Genomic DNA, 22,522 nt, shown 5'->3' with positions numbered 1-22,522 from the left:
ACACTGATAACCACGTGTTTGATACTCTTTAATAACATGTACTCGGCATTCTGTAATAAACTGATGTAGAGACAAGACGCATTCTGTTATACTGTACTACTTTACATGGTGTCAGAAGTAAAAGTACTAAGTGAAACTTCTGTATGTGTATCTCTGGATATTTGTCACCATGAGCAATCACGTAGATAATGCTGCTACTGCTCCCTCTATTCCTGTCTTTGTGAACCCAAACATTCCAATACCTGGAAAACTGGATCTTAAAGGAAACCTGTGCACGAACTGGAAAAAGTTCAAGCGGATTTGGAGCAATTATGAAACAGCGTCTACTCTCAAGGAAAAAGACAAGGAGGTGAGAACTGCTACCTTTCTTACTTGCATCGGAGCTGACGCTCTGGATATTTTTGATGGTCTTCAGTTTGACTCTGAAGATGACAAAAAAGACATAGACAAAGTTCTAGAAAAATTTGAATCCTTCTGCATTGGACAGACCAATGAAACTTATGAAAGGTACACTTTCTACAAACGAGACCAAGAAATCAATGAAAACATTGACACTTATGTGGCAATTCTCAGATCTCTAGCGAAAACCTGCAAATTTGATGCTCTAGAAAACGATATGATCCGAGACAGAATTGTACTTGGAATCCGTGACAATGGAACACGCAAAAAGCTACTGCAAGAAGCAAAACTGGACCTAAGAAAATGCGTTGACATATGCAGAGCAAACGAAAAGTCAACATCGCAACTTAAAACCATGGAGGAAGTTCACGCTGTCAAATTCAAAACCATGCGAAAAACTAAACCGCTGAGAACAACACAAGCGCACAGAAAAGATTTCAAACAAGTCCCAGAAACAAAAGTTCAAAAGGAATGTTTATATTGCGGTAAAGAGCACCTCTTCCGTAAGGAATTGTGTCCAGCATGGGGAAAAACATGCAGGAAGTGCAATAAAATGAATCATTTTTCATCAAAATGTCTGCAGACAAAGCCGAAATCAAAACGGGAACATGTAAAACAAGTCAACCAGGAATCCAGTGACGAGGAATTCATCCTCATGATCGAAAATGTTAATGCCATTGAGAAAAAGATTTTTGCAGAAATCGAAATTGGAAATGATACAGTGAAATTCCAATTGGATTGCGGATCAACCGTAAACGTTCTACCCGAGAAAATTTACAAAGAAGTCTGTAATGACCCCTATCTCAGGATGTTACAAAAGGCAGACATGACTCTGGTAATGTTTAACAAGTCGGAATGCCAACCCCTTGGAAAACGGCGAATAAGCGTCCGCAACCCCAAAAACAATAAAAAATACAACATAGAAATTGTTGTGGTCGAAGGAAATCTTAATCCTATTCTCGGAGCAAAGGCTGCACAAGGAATGAAAATGATAACTGTCAACACAGTAAACATAGCAGCCATTGAGTCAGCCTCCCAAAGCAACTACATCATTGAAAAATACAGTGACGTATTTAATGGCCTGGGTAAACTGGATGGAAAATTACACCTCGATGTTGACAAATCAGTTACGCCAGTAAAACTACCAACAAGAAAAGTCCCGATTGCAATGAAGGCACCGTTAAAATCTGAAATCGACAGACTGTCAGATTTAGGCGTTTTGGCTCCAGTAACAGAACCGGCTGACTGGATATCGTCATTGGTGGCTGTACGGAAGCCCAGTGGGAAAATGCGTCTGTGTATAGATCCCAAACCTCTGAACAAAGCGCTAAAGAGAAATCACTATGCAACACCAACTATAGATGATATTTTGCCAGAACTAAGCCAAGCCAGAATTTTTTCTGTAGTAGACTGCAAGGATGGCTTTTGGCATATTACTCTCGATGATGAGAGTAGTTTTCTCACAACATTCGGAACCCCTTGGGGTAGATATCGATGGCTCCGCATGCCATTCGGTATTAAACCAGCAAGCGAAGAATTCCAGCGGAGAATGGATGAAGCTCTATCTGGTATACATGGAATCAAAGCGATTCATGACGACATAGTCGTATACGGTTGTGGAAACTCGGATGACGAGGCCATACGTGATCACGACAAAAAATTATCTACCTTGCTAGAGAGATGCAGGGAGAAAGGGATAAAAATCAACAAAGACAAAATGAAACTAAAATTGCGATCCGTGTCATATTTAGGACACATTATCTCAAGCGATGGACTCAAAGTTGACCCCTTAAAAATCAAGGCAATCACTGAAATGCCAAGACCTAAATGCAAAGCAGACATACAACGTTTACTAGGAATGGTAAATTTTGTCCAGAAATTCGCGCCAAATCTCTCGGAGATAACAGCACCCCTCAGAGACCTACTAAAAGCAGAATCGGAATTTGTGTGGGACAATGCTGTACATGGCAAAACATTTGACGAATTGAAAAAACTACTATCTACGAGTCCTATACTTCGTTTCTTTGATCCTAACCTACCGACGACGGTACAGTGTGACGCATCTGAACGCGGACTAGGAGCCTGTCTCATACAAAATGAGCAACCCGTTGCATATGCATCCCGTGCATTAACGCCTACCGAAGTCAACTACGCACAGATTGAAAAGGAACTACTCGCTGTTCTCTTTGCCATGGAACGCTTTGAGCATTACACACTTGGACGGAAAGTAAAAGTGGAATCAGACCACAAACCACTAGAAATCATCAGCAAGAAAAGTTTAGTTTCCGCTCCTAAACGTCTTCAACGAATGCTCTTGCGTCTTCAGAAGTTTGATTACGAGATCACATACAAACGAGGTCTTGAAATGTATCTTGCTGATACACTGAGTCGAGCCTATCTGCCAACTGTACAGATACAAAGAAATGATTCTGAAGACAGAGTACTCGCCATTACCGACCGTGCAAAATCTGAAAAAGATGCAGAGTCCGTTACAATGAGTGAATACGTCACCATCTCGTCCGAAACTCTAAAGAAAATCAAATCTGCAAACTCGCGTGATGAAACAATGCAAAAGCTGTACAAAACAATCAAAGATGGTTGGCCGGAGCGAGATGAACTGACACCCGATATACAGATCTTCTACACATTCAGAGACGAATTGACTTCACAGGATGGTTTAATTTTCAAAGGAGACCGCATTGTTATTCCACCTACATTGAAAGGTGAAATTCTTCAAAAGGTACACTCCAGCCACATTGGTATTCAAGGATGTTACCGTAGAACCAAAGAATCACTATATTGGCCAAACATGATGAAAGATATCGAATCTTTTATCAAGGAATGTCCAGTCTGCGCTACCATACAGGGTGAGCAAGGCAAAGAAACTCTCATTTCGCATGAAATTCCCGATAGACCATGGCAGAAAATTGGAACTGACCTCTTTCAATTTGATGACAAACAATATCTCATCACTGTTGATTACTATTCCGATTTTTTTTAAATTGATCGTCTACATGATAAAAAATCAAAGGAAGTCATCACCAAACTCAAGGCACAAATGGCCAGACACGGAATTCCTGAAATTTTGATTTCAGACAACGGTCCGCCTTACAATAGCAAGGAATTTGCTTATTTCTCAGAGAACTATGAGTTCAAGCATACTACGTCATCGCCATTGTACCCAAAATCTAATGGGAAAGTTGAAAATGCAGTTAGAATTGCAAAAAACCTAATGAAGAAATGCCAATTAGATAAAAGCGATCCTTTCCTCGCTCTATTAGATTGGAGAAATACTCCCTCTGAAAATATTGGAACTTCTGCAGTTCAACGACTAATGGCACGCCGTACAAGAACTCTGTTACCAATCAAAACCGAACTTTTGAAACCAGCCCTAACCCCAAATGTCAAAGAGCGATTGAGAGAACGGAAACATAGATCAGCATTTTACTACAATCGCACAGCGAAAGACCTACCAGAGATTAAAAGTGGGGAAACCGTGAGAATTCGACCTTTTGGACATGAAAAAAATTGGACGAAGGCAAAGGTCAACGAAAAAGTAAACATCCGCTCGTATCAAGTGATCACGGAGGATGGTCGCCTCTATCGACGAAACAAAAAACATTTGCGTTGCACAAATGAGCCATTTGTCGAAAATAACGAGGTAGTGACAGATAAGACCGTTAGCACAGCCGAAAACACACCACCATCAGCAGATAAGACTACAATTGAAAATCATAAACCACCGTCAGCAGATAAGACCAATTATGCTCTGATTTCAACCAGGAGATCTACCAGAGAAATTAAATTGCCGAAACGATACGAGGACTTCAAAATGTATAAGTGATTATATAAAGTGATGAGGCATAATAATCCTCAAATATATATATATATAGTGTAAATATATATCCCGATATTTTAGAGACAAAAGATAGTTCTTATTTTTATCATAACTCTGAATTATTAATTTAATTCATAACACTTTGTTAATTTTGCAGTATTTTTCACTCTCTTATAATGTAAAATAAGAATAATTAAAGAAGGGGGATGTAACGTATATGCATTGTATATATCAAACTCTGAGATTATCCCTGTTTACCGCACACACTGATAACCACGTGTTTGATACTCTTTAATAACATGTACTCGGCATTCTGTAATAAACTGATGTAGAGACAAGACGCATTCTGTTATACTGTACTACTTTACAATGATAAGATCGGGTATTCGGAGACTTGCATTAGCCATAGCACGGACACAACTCGACTCTCACGATACGTGTAATTTATTACAACTAGGCGCAGGCTAAACAAAGAAATACACAATATTCACATTGCACAATTCTGAACACAGCATGCAGCAATACGAACGCGAGCTGAGTGATTTACAAATGGCTGACAAAATGTCCGACAAGACCTTGCTCAACCGCTTGGGTTAAGTAAACATGACCCTAAATTCTGAATAAAGACTCCCGACATGTCAACAATGAAACGAAAGTAGAGTATTCATTTTATTCATACCAAAATACCTCTTTCTTGTACATAAATCAGCTTTTTATTAATGAATTTTCAAAGTTAGCATGTCATTTTAAGTCCTAAACACACCACTACTTCAAAAACTTATATTTCGGCTTCTATTTACCGAATTTTCACCATTTTTTCTTCACAAACTAGCTACGTGACAGAAATTCAATTTCCAACCACTGCGCATGTTCACCAGGTATTTCCCTTTTCTATATTTAGTTGAAAGCGAACAGATATAGCGATCCAATCATAATACGGGATTTAGTGAAATCCCGTTCCGGCTTTGGATTTTACGCAATATGTTTACCTCATTATGCAAGAGCAAAAGTTGCATAGGGTTTTGTTAGTGCGAAAGTTGATATTGACAGGCGCCATAATCATCAATGATGTTATACCGGTAAACAACATTTTGAACATGAATCGAGAACAGGAGTTGAATCAGTTGATGCAGATATTCTGAGGAGAATCTTCCAGTCATTGAGTAAGTAAATCACTGTGTATCTTATAGTTATAAACTCTCTGATATATTGTTCAAAACGAAGCTGACCATCGCTCATATTGTATGCTGTTGCGTCAAATCTTGCAAGTCGGTGTTTACGTTCATAAATTTACATGCTTCATTCAATTCTTTGAAATTATGTGGAATTATTTTTTTAAAAATTTTCTTTGTATGAGATTAGACTCCTTCTAGTTGCATTATCGTAGCCCTCGCGGATTTTTTCTTCTTATACATTTGGACAGGACCATATAGGCACTTTTAAAAAAATGGAGAGAGGGGGGGAAAGGCCGGAAAACAAACAAATAATTAGGCCTATTTCTGTAATATTTATGCTATTTTTTGTTTACTTTCTACTCGGGTGATATTTGCAAAACTGAATTAGTTTATTAAGTAAATGGTGTTTTTTAATGAATGGTTGCATGATTATTATTTTTTTTATTCAAATGCTTATGATTTGAACCCAGATGTCCAGTTAGAAAAATTGAACTGCATTATGATCAGGGATGTGATCTCCGGAATGTCAATTTTGTCACTACATCAATGCATATACGTTATTAAAATGGATTGAAGATCTTGTCTTGGCAATAAAGTTAATTTGTACGTAAAGTCAGGTCAGCATGATATTAACAGTTGTACATCAGATATGGCATTTATTAGCCCAATGGGCTGTAACGCAACATTGATTATTGCTCGGCTTTGAAAATCGGTGGCCCCAGGTGTCGGGTGACGGTAATTACATGTACACACCCCAGAATGATTCCTCCTATGTTAGATGCCTTGCAAACTTATACATGTATATAGGAGGGCCAATGGTATCTCGTAATTATTTAAAATTTTACATCTTTTTCAGAATATATTTCATGATAGTCATGCAGATTCAGAAGTTGTGATGGTGTGTTGATAGGCTGTCTTCAACTTGCCATATCTTAGAGTTCCAACACGCAGGCCTGGATTAATGTGTATAAATCACTAATGAAGTTACTTAGTGTTATTTAGTTTTTAAAAAAAGAATAACATTTCAATTTATACACACTTGCCAAGTGAATCTGATGAGACTGCTACATGTATTTGTGAGTAAAGGCACTCTGTCTTAACCGAAAAACTATTTACAGTTTATCACAACAAATGGATGGGACAGTAGAGCTGTTGCGGACAATATGTGATTGTGATGACCAAGTACTGAACAAGTGGAAGATTAGAAGAAGGTCCAGAATTCAATCATGTTTTTGATTCTAAGGTGCAGACAGCATGGAGATAGTCCTATTATTCTCCCGTTCATCTATGATGGAGAAACTTGTGTAAATGTTTAGTGTTTTCCCTAATAAGTGCCCACAAGTTTGTATTAATTTATCAGAATATAAAGTCCTTCACAGTACTGATTTTAAAATTAATGTAGATTGTCTCCAGATTTTTCTGAGGAAAAGTGCATAGTTTACATGTGTGAATTTTGAATATATTTCATTCTTGTCTGCAAGTGTTGCCGAAACCTGTTGTTATTGATGCACAGTCATGTTGTGCAAATGATAGACCTCCTTCTTAATTACAGGTACATAAGATCATGTCAACTCCTTTGTCTTAATTGTATACACAATTCTAGCATTTATAGCATCATTTATATAGCACTTGCTAGTTTAAGAAGGATTTTATTTTCTAAAAGCTTTCATTTGACATGATTGATCTAAAACGGCCAAAATTCACAAATCTATTTAAATCACAACCTGACCTTAGGCCAGAAAAGTGCCACTGTGGGTTGATATTTTTCTCTTGGATCTTGAAAGAAATTCTTTATGCAGCAGTTTCCAAATAAAATGTATTCTCATGGCCAGGGTGGGACTTCACCGAGAACTTTTTAACATTGCACAATGTAATATTTGTAGATTAGAAGTTGTTGCAGTTTCTTTAAGTTTTCTCTCACATCTTGTTATAATTATATTTTATATTTTTGGTCGGGTTGCACAATGTGCAAACAGTTTATAAAATGGTGAATGACTGGTGGGCAAGCGACAGTAGCGTCCCTGTAATAGTACCTACTTTGTGTAATCAACTCCTTTCACACCTCTCACTTGATGTTCCTTAAACTTTGTACAGTTGTTAGGGATACATTGAAGATGTGCATGTGCCTTTTTGAAAGTGATCAGACATTTTTTGAAAAATTTACATGTAGTTGAACTTCGTAATTTTTTAAGCATTTCTTTAATCGACAGTACCTATTTTGTGTAATCAACTCCTCGTATACCTCTAACTTGACATTCCTCAGACTGTGTACATTTGTTTTGAACACATTGAAGATGTGCATATGTGTTTTTGAAAGTGATCAGACATTTTAAAAAAAATGTATATGTTCATGAACTTAGTCATTTTTAAGCATTTCTTGAATAGATGGTAACTATTTTGTGTAATCAAATCTTCATGCACCTCTAACTTGACATTCCTTAAACTTTGTACAGTTGTTATGAACACATTGAAGATGTGCATGCATCTTTTTGAAAATGATTAGACTTTTAAAAAAAAAATTATGTGTAGTTGAACTTGGTCATTTTTATGCATTTCTTGAATAGATGGTACCTATTTTGTGTGATCAACTCGTGCACATCTAAATTGATATTCCTCAAACTTTGTACAATAGTTATGGACATATTGAAGATGTGCATGTCTTTTTGAAAGTGATCAGACTTTTTCCCAAAAAAATTACATTTAGTTGAACTTTGTCATTTTTTTAAGCATTTCCTGAATAGATTGTACCTATTTTTTGTAATCAACTCCTCTTACAGCATTTATTTGACATCCTTCAGACCTTGAACAGCTGTTATGGGAGCATTGTAAATGTGCATGTGTCTTTTCGGAAGTGATCAGGCATTCTTTGAAAAATTTACATGTGCATATTGAAGTTGAACTTAGTCGTTTTTTAAGCAGGGTACTTTATGTAACCAACTCAGCTTTTACTTAACATTTTCCAGACCCTATACATTATAGATGTTTTAAAAACATTGAAGATATTCATGTAACATTTTAAAAATGCTTCTCTTTTTTGTTGTTGAAAAATTCTACCTTTAATTTGTCATTTTCCCAGTATGTTTCAACTGTTGTTCCTATGATAGATAACATATTTTACAAGAATCCGGTCATTTCTGTTTTTGAATAAAAAAAATTTAATTAGTATTTTTGAATATGTTAATTACTTGATATGTCATTGTTCTTGAAATTATATTAATTGAATTGTTATTGTGTTTTTGTTTTGTAATGACAGTTTATATAGCATCCCTTAATTTCGAGCAGACAGTGCCGGAAGTGTGCCGCAAGTTTGCTGCAAACTGTGTGCCAGAAGTCTGCAGCAAGAGTGTGCCGCAAGTTTGCCGCAAACTGTGTGCCAGAGGAAAAATTTGCATACGAAAAGTATACTTGCGGCAAATATGCCGCACACTGTGTGCCAGAAGTGTGCAGCAAGTGTGTGCCGCAAGTTTGCTGCAAACTGTGTGCCAGAGGAAAAATTTGCATACGAAAAGTATACTTGCGGCAAATATGCCGCACACTGTGTGCCAGAAGTGTGCAGCAAGTGTGTGCCGCAACTGTGCCACAAACTGTGTGCCAGAGGAAAAATTTGCATACGAAAAGTATACTTGCGGCAAATGTGCCGCAACTAGTTGCGGCAAAGTTGCCGCAAATGCGCTGCAAATTTGCAGCAACTGTGTGCCAGAGGGCTTATATTTTGGTAAGGGAGTGTACCAAGTTTGGTGTTTTTCAAGCAAAGGGTTCTCAAGATATCGAGCGAATAGTGTCGTCCTATATCCAGAGTCGATTGAACCTTGACCTTTTGACCTGAATATCAATAGGGGTTCTTTTCTTCTCGTAACCAACCCACATATGAAATATCATAACGATGAAGTCAATACTTATCAAGATATTGAGCGGACAACATCTGACCGACCGACATACTGACCGACCGACAGGTGCAAAGCATACTAAAAATAATATTATAAATTATTTGAATGATTAGCAAGTATTCATGACAAATAAAGAATCGGTACAAAGAACATGTCCAAATCGACACAGGGGTTTAGAAATATATCTTCAATGTACACTTGTTCCCTTTTCATTTTCCGTTGGATATTCAAATCTTACTCGGCACGATGACGTCCACAAGTTTATCATTTACTCAATAAAACAGCATAGTTAAACAGAATGCATACGATTCCTATTTTTTAATTGGTGTATGGATCAGCACAAATAGGCGATATTATTGGTTAAAATCCGGGTGTCATCAATATCTGAGTTTTAAATACGGTTCGGGGCGCTTTCGTGGAATCTGAGGGTTCCACAAAGGTTCCGATGGCCTAGAGTTCCGGATGTATCCGGTTTAATGCATCCTTTCGGGAAAATGGCCTTGGCAATCAGAACACTCAGTTACAAAACCAGAACCACTGGACCAAATTACTAACTTCAACAAGTAGTAATTTTCTCCAAAACTGAAGAGTGAAGAAAATCAAAATATTTGCCACATGCACATCTTCAATTCCCATACAAACAATCTGAAAAATACTTTCTAGGGTCATCACTTGAACATTATGGCAGGTGTTAGAAGGACATACCCATATAACATTAAGATAATGTGATAAAACTCCTAGAGGATTACAATTGCAACATGATCTTAAGTGACCCACAACGGAGCTACATGTACAAGAAAGGCGAAGATAACGAACAGTGATCAATCTCACAACTCCTTTAAGCAATACAAAACAAAGAGTAGGACAAACACGGACCCCTGGATATACCAGAGGTTGGATCAGATGTCTAAAAGGAGTAAGCATCCCCTGTAGACCGGTTACATCCGCCGTGAGTCCTTAAATGGGGTTATCCTTACATAACCAGTTTAATCTTGATATGTATATGTGACAGAGAAATGAAAATAGAAACAGAAAACCCCGAACAGCGTACAGTCTTGACATCGCTGTTCGTCTCGTCTGAAGACGGGCATACGTGTACAAAACTTTATCGATAACAATCTTTATTTTATACTGTTTATGTTATTAAGCTTTTGACTTGTCTGTAGATTACATTTCGATCATTTTGTTTCATTTCGATTCATTTCATTTCGGTTTACTACTTTTCATTTAGTATCGATTGGCGATTCCGTTTCGCATTTTACAGGTACCCCTTCCAAAACACGATTTGTATTTAGAAATTTTTCACATGCATATGAGCTAAAAGATCACAATTAGCATTGTTCAAGCTAAAGTGTCGTGATGACATTACGATCGTTGCGTGATCTGTCAGAACAAACGATTCGTACATTAAATTAATGTATAGGGACGTACAGTGTGTATTTGTATGCTAAAATCAACTCTTGAACAACACTGCACAAGATGCTACTACACCAAATTAATTTTCGTATTTGTATAAATTTCTCGTACGATGGTCAAAACGAAAGTTATTCTCCATTGAACATGTAAGGTATATAGGGCATGTACATACATTCATCAAATTAGCATGTAAACCTCTTTTATCAAGTGAATATATTTGGGCTGAATGGTCCATATATCTTAATGAATTTATAAATACATGTGGTATCACAGACATAAATCTCTCACGGTTTAATTCTGCTCCATTCATTGTTCACCAGATGCTTCCCCTGCCTCGTTAAATATAATCAAGTACTTTCAAATAAAATCAAAACAAAAACACCAGACTGTAAGTACACACGGGGCATAGGGTTGTTACTTTCTGTTTTTAGTATATATACCCATAAAACATCGAAAAATGATGCTAAAATCTTCAAAAGAAGAAAGCACGTTGTTGCATTCTTCGGTGAGTTTGACCTAGAAATGCTGTCTGTAGCGCAGACAAGCTAGGTCACCAGACAATAACTCACTGCAGAGGGATTAACAAAACGTACGTTAAACTTACCCAATTGACATTCCTGCACCCCTCCGTTAACTACTTCTGTGACAAAATGGTTAATTTCCTCGGGTGTTAAGACACCTCCGTTTCTTTTCTTAATGATAAGATCGGGTATTCGGAGACTTGCATTAGCCATAGCACGGACACAACTCGACTCTCACGATACGTGTAATAGGGCGAGAAAGCGGAAGTGCGTAATTTGACGAGATTGAACGAGATTTTAGCTACTGGAGATAAACAAATCCACGTGGTAACGGTAAATAGATAACAGGATGGCATTTTCCATCCTATATTGGTTGAATTACGTGTCTGGAACCAAAAAACTTCATCAAAAGTCCGAGTTAGCGGTAAAAGCAGACCATGTACTAAAGTTTATGTTCGATCCCGAACTTAATTACGCCCAGGGAAGAGTTCACGCCAGTATGAGAGACAGAAGTTACCACGTCAGTGTAAGTGCACGTTCTGTGTCAATTTTCACCTCAACATTACTAATTATTTTTTTTAACTTGTCAGAAAGTATTCATTCTGTTCCTTCATTTAGGTCACATTAGGGGATAATCACACAGTTTCTGACAGCATATGTGATTGTGTGAACGGGCAGGATAAATGTCACCACAAGGCATCTCTCCTTTTATATGGGTATGAAATGTTGAAAGTATGCATGCCTTAGATTTTTTTAATATATGAATAGTTATAAAACTTTATAATATTCTATTTAGCTATAAGAATGTTAGCAAGACGGATGTGAGGGCTTCTTGGATCCAGCATCCTAAGAAAGCACCACCAAAGAAAACAACCACTATGGATGAGCTTTTTCCACCTTCACAAAAAGTGGCCAATTACAGGTATTCTTAAGAATATGAAGAAAGTAAACAAATTATCTTAAAGTATCATATTTTATGAAATAGTGTGTCAATTAAATGGGTAGTTGAACTATTTATCATTATAAACTTGTTGATAAAATCATCTGCTTATCTTTTTATGCTGGTATTACGGTTATATGGAGTGAACTTTAGATGCCCCATGGATATAATAGATTTTTATATTCTAAAATTATTTATTTTTCTTGCATTGTTCTAAACAGTATTGGGTTCAAGAGACTTAATATGCTATCTAATTACTTTGTTCTGTTAGGGCTACATCAAGACCAGTTGATGATACAGATGTTGCTTTCCTGTGTGATAAACTTAATGCTCTTGGTCGATTTTCAGGTTTAAGATTATGCTCGAAAATATGTTGTTTTTTTTTTGGTGATTTCGTTTTTGTTTTAAAATGTTCAATTGTTTCATATTTGAATACTGGGCCTACAAATACTCAATGCTGGATTTTCTACCCTATAATAGGGACTATTGATATTAAGTAGTTCAGTTTTATGCTGAACAAAAAAGTGTGATTTTACATCATATCAAAACTTTAACAACAATGGGCTTTGAGTGCAGTTGGTACATGTTTTCATTTTTATTGTTATTAACATGTATCATATTCTAAAGTTTGTTTTGAGGTTTATTTTCCTACTAGAAGATTTATTTGTTGTAATGCAACATTCCATCACTTAAGTTTATCAATAATGGCATAAAACATAAACATGTTGTACATTGTATTAAATTGGAAATCATTATCTTCTAGCATATATATATAGTTTAAAACTCACATTTCTCTATTGATGTTAAAATTTCATGAATAATTATTCATAAATTGATTGTAAATCATTCATGAACACAAATTTTACATGTAGCTATGCTGTGGATAGTGTCAAAAGAACCCCCATCCCCTACACTGGATATTCCTTATGTAGAAGATTTATTGCTGGGAGAAGCTTACACTAGTGCTACAGACAAGATACAGTGGTTGAAGACAAATCTTGCTATCCAAAGGGAGAAAATAGAGCAGGTAGATACATGTACAGTTAGTCATATCCTTAGGTAAAAAAAAAATTGATGAAGTCAGTTCAAAGGCAATAGATAAAAATATTTTAGTAGAAAAAATTTAAATAACATTAGAATAACTCGTGTAATTTCAGGTTGCACAATTGACTGTTGGGCAGAGGAACAACCATCTTTGGGCTTTGGTCAGGAAAAACCGCTTAACTGCATCCAACTTTGGTAAAGTGCTTGCTGCTATCCGACGAAATAGGTAAAACGTCATTCTTCTTTAATAAATTTAATATTGAATCAGATTGATCATGTTGAAAATAAATCCTAAAGTATGTTTTACACCTCAATGTGTATTTAAATCATTTTGGTAATATTGTTTCAGGTTTCCTCCATCATTATTCAAACAGGTTCTGGGCTCTTATGATTTGTCAACAAAAGATGCCATTCTATGGGGTATCAACAATGAGTCAGTTGCCAAAGCAAAGTATTGCTCATACGGTGATGCAGTTGTTGAAGAAACAGGTATAATTTTCTTTTTATGATAGTTATGTTACAGTAAATGCTACATTATACCAAGAGATTATTTCATATTTTTGCTTAAAATACACAGACTCAGTATACAATTTTATAAGTCAATACACAACATTGTGTCCAAACCTTTTCAGGGGTGTGGCTACATGAAAGTGGTGTTTTAGGGGCAAGTCCTGATGGGATTATCCGCCGTGCAGCAACGCATAAATATAACCATCAAGTAGCTCAACTGACAGACATACTGGAGACAATGAAATTGATGTCAGATATTTTGGAAGTTAAATGTCCTTTCAGTGCCAGGAATATGACTATTCCTGAGGCCATTTTATCAATCAAAGACTTCTGTTTAGGTATTTCATATTCTTGAATTAGTTATCTCCTATAGCAAATTGAAAAAAAATTCATTGACTCATATGAATTTTATATTGCTAGACTTCCAGGTTCATGATGGCAGACAGATGTACAAGCTAAAGGAAGATCACATCTATTACAATCAAGTACAGGGACAGCTACATATTCAGAACAAATCCGCCTGTGACTTTGTTGTGTGGACCACCAAGGACATTGCCATAGTTAGGGTTCTTCAAGACAGTGCATGGGACCAGAACATTGCAAAACTTATTGACTTTTACTTCACTCAAATAATCCCCATTGTTCAGAAGTAAAATGTCAGTTTATTTAGTTTTTTCTTCTTCTCTTATATTGATAAACTCATGTTGCTGAAACATAACCAAATGCTGGTGAAAGGTTTCAAAATAGACCTATGCTCGAAAGTTATGGCAATTAAACCATGATGGCTCTCTTTTAGTAACAACACACACTGCAAAATAGATTACTATCTTAACTTGTTGAAATTAGACATTGAAATAGAAAACAACTAGATTGGTTGAACATTTATGCACATTTAATAAAATGAGGTGCATTCCTTTACATTTCAGTACATGTACTTCATTCATGAATATCAACACAATGTACACCACATTTTACCTGCCAGTTAACCACATAGTATTCTTCTCTATAGATTGAAAGAGATAAACAACCATATCAATTTACTGATTGGAAGTGTAATTATCTGCAATTTCAGCGATCATTGGATCTTGAAAGTTTACAAGCATAGAACAAACTTGAAAAATCTTTGTGCTAATGTGGCGAAATTGCTGGGGAATATGTGAAAGAATCTCAAAATTTTTTATCCTCTCATTCACTCTCTCAACATGGATTCTTGAACGAGCTATCTTTCTGCAAACCTGAACTTCAGCTGGTGTGTATTGTCCCTTATCTTTAAGGAATGGGGGAATATTCAAGTGAACACCTTGAGGAAGAAGTGAATAGATCGTAAAACCTTTATCTGCCAAGATCATGTCCCCAGGCGATAACTTAGCTAACATGTTGCTGTGTTCCACTATAGCCACATCTGAGGTACTGCCAGGATAAAGTTTGCTAACGTACACAACTGCTCCATTAGGAGCAACACCTGTTACTGCCTTTACAGTGTGTCGATTTTTGTATGAGCTATATGTCTGGGATTGAGCTGCCATGTCCTGACCAGGGACATCCTGCGTCACCTCTGTGGCATCAATTACCAGACGACAGCAACTGAAATCTCCAAAGCTTGATGGCATTGATGACTTGCATTTCAGAAGAGATGGCATATTGTTTTCCATCATGCCTACAAAAAACACTTCATGCAAAGCAAAAACATGGGTAATGAAGATATTATGTACTGTGGCTTTGCTGGTACAGAATCGTTCGGCAAGGTCAAGGAGGGGACAGTTCAGCTTCAGTTTCATCAATGTCATGAAAAGTTGGTCCGACCTCGAAAAAGCACTTGGAGTCCACCCATCCACATATACCAGAGGGAACCGCTGTAATGTTGTGTCTATGATGCTAAATATCTCTGGTTTTAAAGAGGTGTACATCATCATCTAAAATAAATAGGTAAACTATAGCTATAAAATGTTCATATAGTGTTTAAGGTAGTAATCTACATCATCATAATGGCTGACTTCCTTTAAAAACATGGATGAAAAATTCGATATCAGCAATATTTGAGTTTTCCTTTTCCATTTAAAAACCTAGCCGAGTAGCTCAGTAGGTTAGAATACCGACTGCTGAACTGTAGGTCACAGGTTCAAGTCCAGCAGGGGTTTTAAATTTTTTTCAGATTACCTTCTACTAAAACTGTATTTTTTTACAAAATAAAGTAAATTTGAAAAATTTCAACTTCAAAATATTGTTGTACATTTCCTCCACTTTACATCTACATCAAATTTCTCTGGTGTAGTATACCTCCTTAAATCTTAAAATTGAATAAAAACACTTTGGGAACTAAGTAATTTGTAAGGAGAACTATATCAATCATTTTGGAATTCATTTCTCATACCTTCTTTTCATTTTCCATTATTTTGGCAACTGTTACAGGATGTTTTTTGGACTGGAGGTAACTAATTTCTGTCAGCAACTCTGCAATTTGCTTTTCAAGTCCCTTCAATATAAACCATCATTGCTGATTATTTTAAACATACATTTAAGGTGAATTATGATATACATACATCTAAATCTACCAAAAAGATTTAAGTTTTTAAAAATTAATCACCTTGATCTCTTGTACAAGAGATGTATAGGACCGCATATAAGTGTGCTCCAGATCAACAGTCTCATTTGTAGTCAAAGGTTCTCTGTCATTACATGTAACAGCTGTCTCAGTCTCTTCTTCTGTACAAGGGTCAGCTTGTCTGGATTGATGTCTAAAATGAGAAGAAACTGATGTAAATGGTGGAAGACAAATCACTTTATAAAATAGATCAGGTATCAACTGTTTTACTTACCGTGAAATTGTATTCGGATCCTGGAAGTCAAAGTAAGTACCCTGGTTCCAAGGAAACAAGGTTGGGCCGTTCTCCTTCCTTCCATCTTTGAAATGACAGCTACATATTCTGTCCGATGAGGTCACTGTCCTATCTTTTCTCCTGTGGATTAATAAGGTGTATAACAGTTATACTTTTATGTCAACTTTAAATAGAACACATCTGCATATATGGATACAGCAAGGTGAAAAAGAAATGATATATGATGAGAAGTAGGACCCTTTTAAAAAAGTATATGTTCCATTCATTACATATATATTAAACGTATGAGTATTTAAAATCAACAAGTCTAATATACAATGTAAATTATTATGAAACACTAAATTAACACTTAACTCGCATAACTGAAGACATCTTTAATTATTTGAAGATATCATCAATTCAAGTATTGCTTGCAATAATTGTAATTGAATTGATGTGCACATCAAATTAATTATTTTTTACTCTCATCACTTTAATTGATGCATGAATCAATTCAATTACACATATTGAGCACAATAACTTGATGAAGGAGGTACTCTACATCGTCATAATGACATACTTCCTTTTAAAACATGGATGAAAATATGTTAACACCGACTGCTGAACTGTAGATTGCATGTTCGAGTCTAGGGTGTTTTAACAAAAAATTCTCAGATTGCTTTCTACTAATGCTGACTAAAACTGCATTTTTTTTTTTTTTACTAAATAACGTAAATTTGAAAGATTTTAATTTTAAGATATTGTTGTACATATCAAATTTCTCTGGTGTAGCATTCCTCATTTATGTGCACTTCAATTCAATTATATATCCAATAATAAAAGTCAAGAAACACATAACTATATTGTAAATGTATGATGTTTTTTTGTATTGAAATTTACAATTAAATATTGGCATAATAAAACAGCAAACTCAGGATCTTCATTTTGACATAATCCATGTAAACAGATCAGTATTGTTAAGCAGTACTAGGTTTGGAAAGGTTTTAAATATCTTATCCAAAAGTTCTCCTCTGGGATTATTATATAGTGGACATTCAAGAAGAAAATACAATTCATCCTCTGTTCACACATAAAGCACTAGGCTTAGAGACTGGTAGAGTGTGCTTTTAATCTTCAAAGCATATTGCACTTGTATTTTTTATTTTATTTATTTATTCACCAATCTAGGGCCCTCAGGGGGCATGTACAAATTAACAATTAAACATTATAACTACATGATACAATTTACACATGTGTACCATGCACATGTTAAGGGTTTCAACATTGACATGTATTGAATTCTCATCACAATATTGATTGCAAATGTACTGTACAATAAGTGTGCTATATGGGAGGTAAAGTAAAACAATATTATACAATGTTGTCACAAACACAGAGGGTACCAAGGGACGGTGCCTGAGCCAAGTCGATCAGACTGGCAGTCTTGTACCCTAGGTGTTGGAGACAAGTTTGTAAGCACATGTAAGAGGTGGGAACCCCCACCTTTTTAACAAGGGTATATTAATGATAAAATACGATTACCGGCCCAGTGCCCCACTTCGTTTGAATTAAAAGTAGTAAAAGAAACGTAAAATGGTAGTGAAAGTTGATACATGTACAATATAATACCCCCCCCCCCTCTTCCAGGCCACGTAGGATACAACACGCCTGCAATATGATTACGTTACCCACCTGCACAATTTCTCCCACTGCTTCAAACTTTTTCTAGGAAATCTGTAGAAACTACAAGTTTCTCTCAAACTCTGGTGATTACAGCCAGTAACGAAACACAGCATTCCTAAAAACCTCGTGGCGTCTTTGTTTATCTCCAGTGCCTAAACCGGAAGTTACGTAAATTCGAGACTTTCTCGCCCTATCAACTGGCGTTACCGTCCATGTGCAGTGAGGCAGTTTGAGGCACTTTAAAAGGGTAGTCACTCTTGGTGGGAAACACGTCACCAATGCAATAAATACGTACTATTTCAAGCTAGATGTAATGTGAAATATGGACAACCAACTTAAAAAGAAAATCTTGTGGAGAAAAAATATTGAAATTGCGACGGACTTTCTCTTTCTTTGTTTGTTTTTGTGTGTGTGTGTTTTTTGTTTTTTTCTTTTTCTTTTTTATTATTTATTTATTTATTTTTATTTCATTTATTTTTTTGGTTAAGTTATCATATTAATAATTTCATCACTTTTAGATTACCTGTTTTAATTATGAAATAATTCTTATGCAATTTTATAGCGTGTTTTCAAAATGATAAAAAAAAAAAAAACAAACGCATGACGTGCACCGTTCTAATTCATTGTCTGACAGTCTTAATTTGTCTGACAAGTGTAATTAACGAGAACCTGAAAATTTCGTAATTTAAATTCATTTTGAAGTAATGATGTTATGTACGATTTACGTTCAGGCTGTGGATTGAGATTTCCAAGAGGAGAGTGAACTGCTGTCATAGTATAAAGCTGTGTGAATACAGAGGCATTTTAGGACCGAGCACATCGTATCCGTGATACAGGTGAAAAAGAACACCTCGGAGGGGGTGCGTCTTGAGCGCAGGACGACAAGTATTTTAACACTCTAAGATATCTCAGATACAGCTCGTTTAGTTTCACCTTCGATACAATGCAAACTGTAAAAAAAAAAAAAAAAAAAAAAAACACACACTTAGGAATAAGTGCAATTGAAATTTAATATAACTACCCTCCATATATAGTGATAGACATTTACAGAGGGGTAGATACAAAGAACGGGATCATTTTTCAAATCAAAAGAGCAAGGTATACGGTTTTAGCCAAAATCTGCCCTGTCAAGAAAATTCACCAAAATGATAAATTTGGTGTTTGATAATGTTCCATTAAGAAAATAAAAATTTCTGTCTCAGATAGATGAAAATAATTTTTAATAAATGCTAAATTATTGGTTTTGTACGGATAACTGGTAATTGAAATCAGTTCAAAAGGCCGCGTAGTGGCAAAACCTGCACACTTTTTCGTGGAAAGTTTTTCTGGTGCAGAAATATAATGGAAATCTTTCCCGGGGATGTATGTACTACTATATATGCAATTTTTAGGGGGCCAATCGAAACTAAGAATTAACATTTAATACAGTGCATAAAAATACATAGATATTCTAATTTTCTAACAAGCTCATTGGGGTAGGGGTGGGTGGTCGCGAATGACGTAGTCTTTACCCAAGAAATTAAGATATATTTAAAAGAAAAACAGGGAAAATATGCCGAGTATTGAAACTCGCCAAATAGGATAATAAAAATCTTCAAAAATCTCTATTCCACAACAAGGCGGCGGTTAGTCTCAAAATTAAATATAGTCGCCCCCAAGTAGCATTGATGTATGTGCATTTTAAAAGAGGAAGTTTTATAATTTAATATTTTACAGAATCCTAACGATTGAATATTTCATCATACGCATATAGTAATTAGTAAATTATTGTAAATTCAAGTTCGATACATGTGACTTGGCGAGACAGGAGGCCTGCATGTATGAACCACAACTCTCACGGGAATCACCTTGGCCCTGCTGATTTTTCATAACTCCAACCTCGCAGCATGGTGAATGCACACAATATCGGGATGCCTCAATTACTAACATGACCTTGCTGTTCTGGAGAAGATTACTTTTGAAAGATCGATATCTCCACCCCACCCCAACCCCACCCCCTTGGTCATATATTATGTAAAATTTGATCCTTGAGTGTAGTCTCACCATCACCCCAGGGTTCCTGTAAAAAGCACCTGAATTAAGAATGTTTGCAAATTGATATGATGTAGGATGGCACACTTGAATTATTTATTTATTCAATTAGAATTTCCCAATGTCAATCTGTGCTCCCTTATCCTAAACCCACCTACATGTACCCCCTTCCATAGGCCATGATTAGAAGGGAAACAAGAGAAACGCCAACGTGGCATAATACGCCCATAGATTTTGCTCAAGGAAAACATATTTTAGTGGGATTCATATTTTAGTGAAGTTAGCACTGTCCTCTGTGAGCTAATTCATTATTATGCTTGTAGAAATGGATATCAACATTTTATAGTACTGCAAAAAATCTTAAGGATGCAAACTGGATTTTCTTTAAAAATATATGGTCTAAAAATGCACTAAGTTTCAAAAATTTAAACACTACTTTTGCACAGTTCTTATGAATACAGTTATTATCCAGAAGAGTCTTGCATCCTTAAGACTAAAGCAAGCATGATCTTTTAGCCAGACTCATTGCTACCACACAATGAATATGCATAGGAAGTATATGAATGGTAATAATTCTTACAAATGACTGGTATTAATGATGTGATTACATATATAAAAGTGTATGTTACAAAGCAACATCTATTAAGCTGATGAAGGAAAGGAAAAGCTATTTTCAGACAGTTCACTACAGCTACAATAGCAATGGCTGTTTCTAGTGCCACCACGGAGAGGATCCTCATTACACACTTGTAGCCATAAAATGTATAATGAAGACAGATCATGCAGAATGATACTCCATACAATTTGATTTCATGTGTTTATTTCAGTAATTAGTTTCAGTTTGAAATGGTCAGAAATATTGAACATAACTATTTTTGTAGAGGCAGATCACCATTTTTTTTTTTTTTATTTTTTTTTTTTTTGCAGGAGAATCTCAAATTATATAGAAATATCTCTTCAATAAAGTATAACTTGGAAGTTCACAAGCTATACTTGGCACCAAATTATCAAGTGAAGCATGCCATCTAACAGTCTTGACCTTTTAAACTTGAAAAAGAAAAGTATTGGCATTCCTAGCCACAACAGTTTTGTTTGTATCCTGCTACAACCACCTTGACCTTTGACCTTGAGAAACAATAGGCTTCCTCCACTTGGAATAAGGTATATGCGTATTAAATTTGACACTCCTAGCCCCAACGGTTCGGTCTGTATACCTACAAGGTTTTCCTACTAAGTAAACCTATGACCTTGACCTTTGACCTCTGACCTTGAAAAAAATAGGCATCTTCCTCTCATCATGGTGATCAAATATACCAAGTTATAATATCCAGGAGCTTACGGTTCGGTTTGTATCCTACCCACAAGGTTTTCCTAATAAGTGATACTACGACCTTGACCTTTGACCTCTGACCTTGAAAAACAATAGGCACCTTCCTCTCATCATGATGATCAAATATACCAAGTTATGATATCCTGGAGCTTACGGTTCGGTTTGTATCCTGCCATCATGGTGATCAAATATACCAAGTTATAATATCCAGGAACTTACGGTTCGGTTTGTATCCTGCCCACAAGGTTTTCCTAATAAGTGATACTATGACCTTGACCTTTGACCTTGAAAAACAATAGGCACCTTCCTCTCATCATGATGATCAAATATACCAAGTTATAATATCCTTTAGCTTACGGTTTGGTTTGTATCCTGCCCACAAGGTTTTCCTAAAAAGTGATATTACGACTTTGACCTTTGACCTTGAAAAACAATAGGCATCCTCCTCTCATCATGGTGATCAAATATACCAAGTTATAATATCCTGGAGCTTACGGTTCGGTTTGTATCCTGCCCACAAGGTTTTCCTAATAAGTGATACTACGACCTTGACCTTTGACCTCTGACCTTGAAAAACAATAGGCATCTTTCTCTCATCATGGTGATCAAATGTATAAAGTTGTAAAGTCCTAGGGCTTATGGTTCAGTCTGTATCCTGCCCACAAGGTCCGGACAGACAGACGGACAGACAGACGGACGACGCCATACCATAATAAGTCCCGTCTTCGACGGGCGTATAAAAAAATGAATCTGCATTACCTGAGGGTTTTAGGATATATCAATGATGACAATTCATGACCCTGTTGGTCATGGATTTTTTTTTTTTTTATTTTTTTTTTGTTGTTGTTGTAAATCCTAACATATTGCCATGTCAAAATTTGATACCCCAGGGGCCATGATTTGAATAAATTGAAATCTGCATTACCTGAGAA

At 36.0% G+C, this 22,522-nt stretch overlaps 3 protein-coding genes across 4 annotated transcripts in view; 1 reads left to right on the top strand and 2 right to left on the bottom strand.

Annotated features, from left to right (window-relative positions):
• LOC130052683 (thymidine phosphorylase-like) overlaps positions 1-11,486 on the bottom strand; it is a 43,722-nt gene extending 32,236 nt beyond the window's left edge. Inside the window, exon 1 of one of the 2 annotated variants that reach the window (XM_056158395.1) lies at positions 11,320-11,486. In XM_056158395.1, coding sequence (XP_056014370.1) covers positions 11,320-11,449 — 130 coding nt within the window. In that variant the 5' untranslated portion in view covers positions 11,450-11,486. Of the gene's footprint in view, positions 1-4,542; positions 4,849-11,319 lie in introns of those variants that run through there. The other variant, XM_056158396.1, reaches the window with a different exon arrangement.
• On the top strand, positions 11,474-14,399 carry LOC125661518 (uncharacterized). The gene is made up of 8 exons (XM_048893548.2): positions 11,474-11,762; positions 11,855-11,952; positions 12,033-12,158; positions 13,049-13,203; positions 13,334-13,446; positions 13,570-13,709; positions 13,853-14,068; positions 14,151-14,399. Exons 3-8 carry the CDS (start codon positions 12,119-12,121, stop codon positions 14,381-14,383), a joined length of 897 nt encoding a protein of 298 aa, XP_048749505.2. The 5' UTR covers positions 11,474-11,762; positions 11,855-11,952; positions 12,033-12,118; the 3' UTR covers positions 14,384-14,399.
• Positions 14,400-14,604: 205 nt separating this feature from the next.
• Positions 14,605-18,423, bottom strand: LOC125661519 (uncharacterized). The gene is made up of 5 exons (XM_056158394.1): positions 18,239-18,423; positions 16,547-16,687; positions 16,315-16,465; positions 16,102-16,203; positions 14,605-15,643 (listed from the first exon to the last, which is right to left on the bottom strand). The coding sequence occupies exons 1-5, from the start codon at positions 18,340-18,342 to the stop codon at positions 14,768-14,770; spliced, it is 1,374 nt and encodes a 457-aa protein (XP_056014369.1). The 5' UTR covers positions 18,343-18,423; the 3' UTR covers positions 14,605-14,767.
• Positions 18,424-22,522: the final 4,099 nt, after the last annotated feature.

This window comes from Ostrea edulis, chromosome 3 (assembly GCF_947568905.1).
Source record: "Ostrea edulis chromosome 3, xbOstEdul1.1, whole genome shotgun sequence".
Taxonomy (NCBI): Eukaryota; Metazoa; Mollusca; class Bivalvia; order Ostreida; family Ostreidae; genus Ostrea; species Ostrea edulis.
The sequence above is the reverse complement of the archived record's forward strand: the minus strand, read 5'-3'. Positions and strand labels throughout refer to the sequence as shown.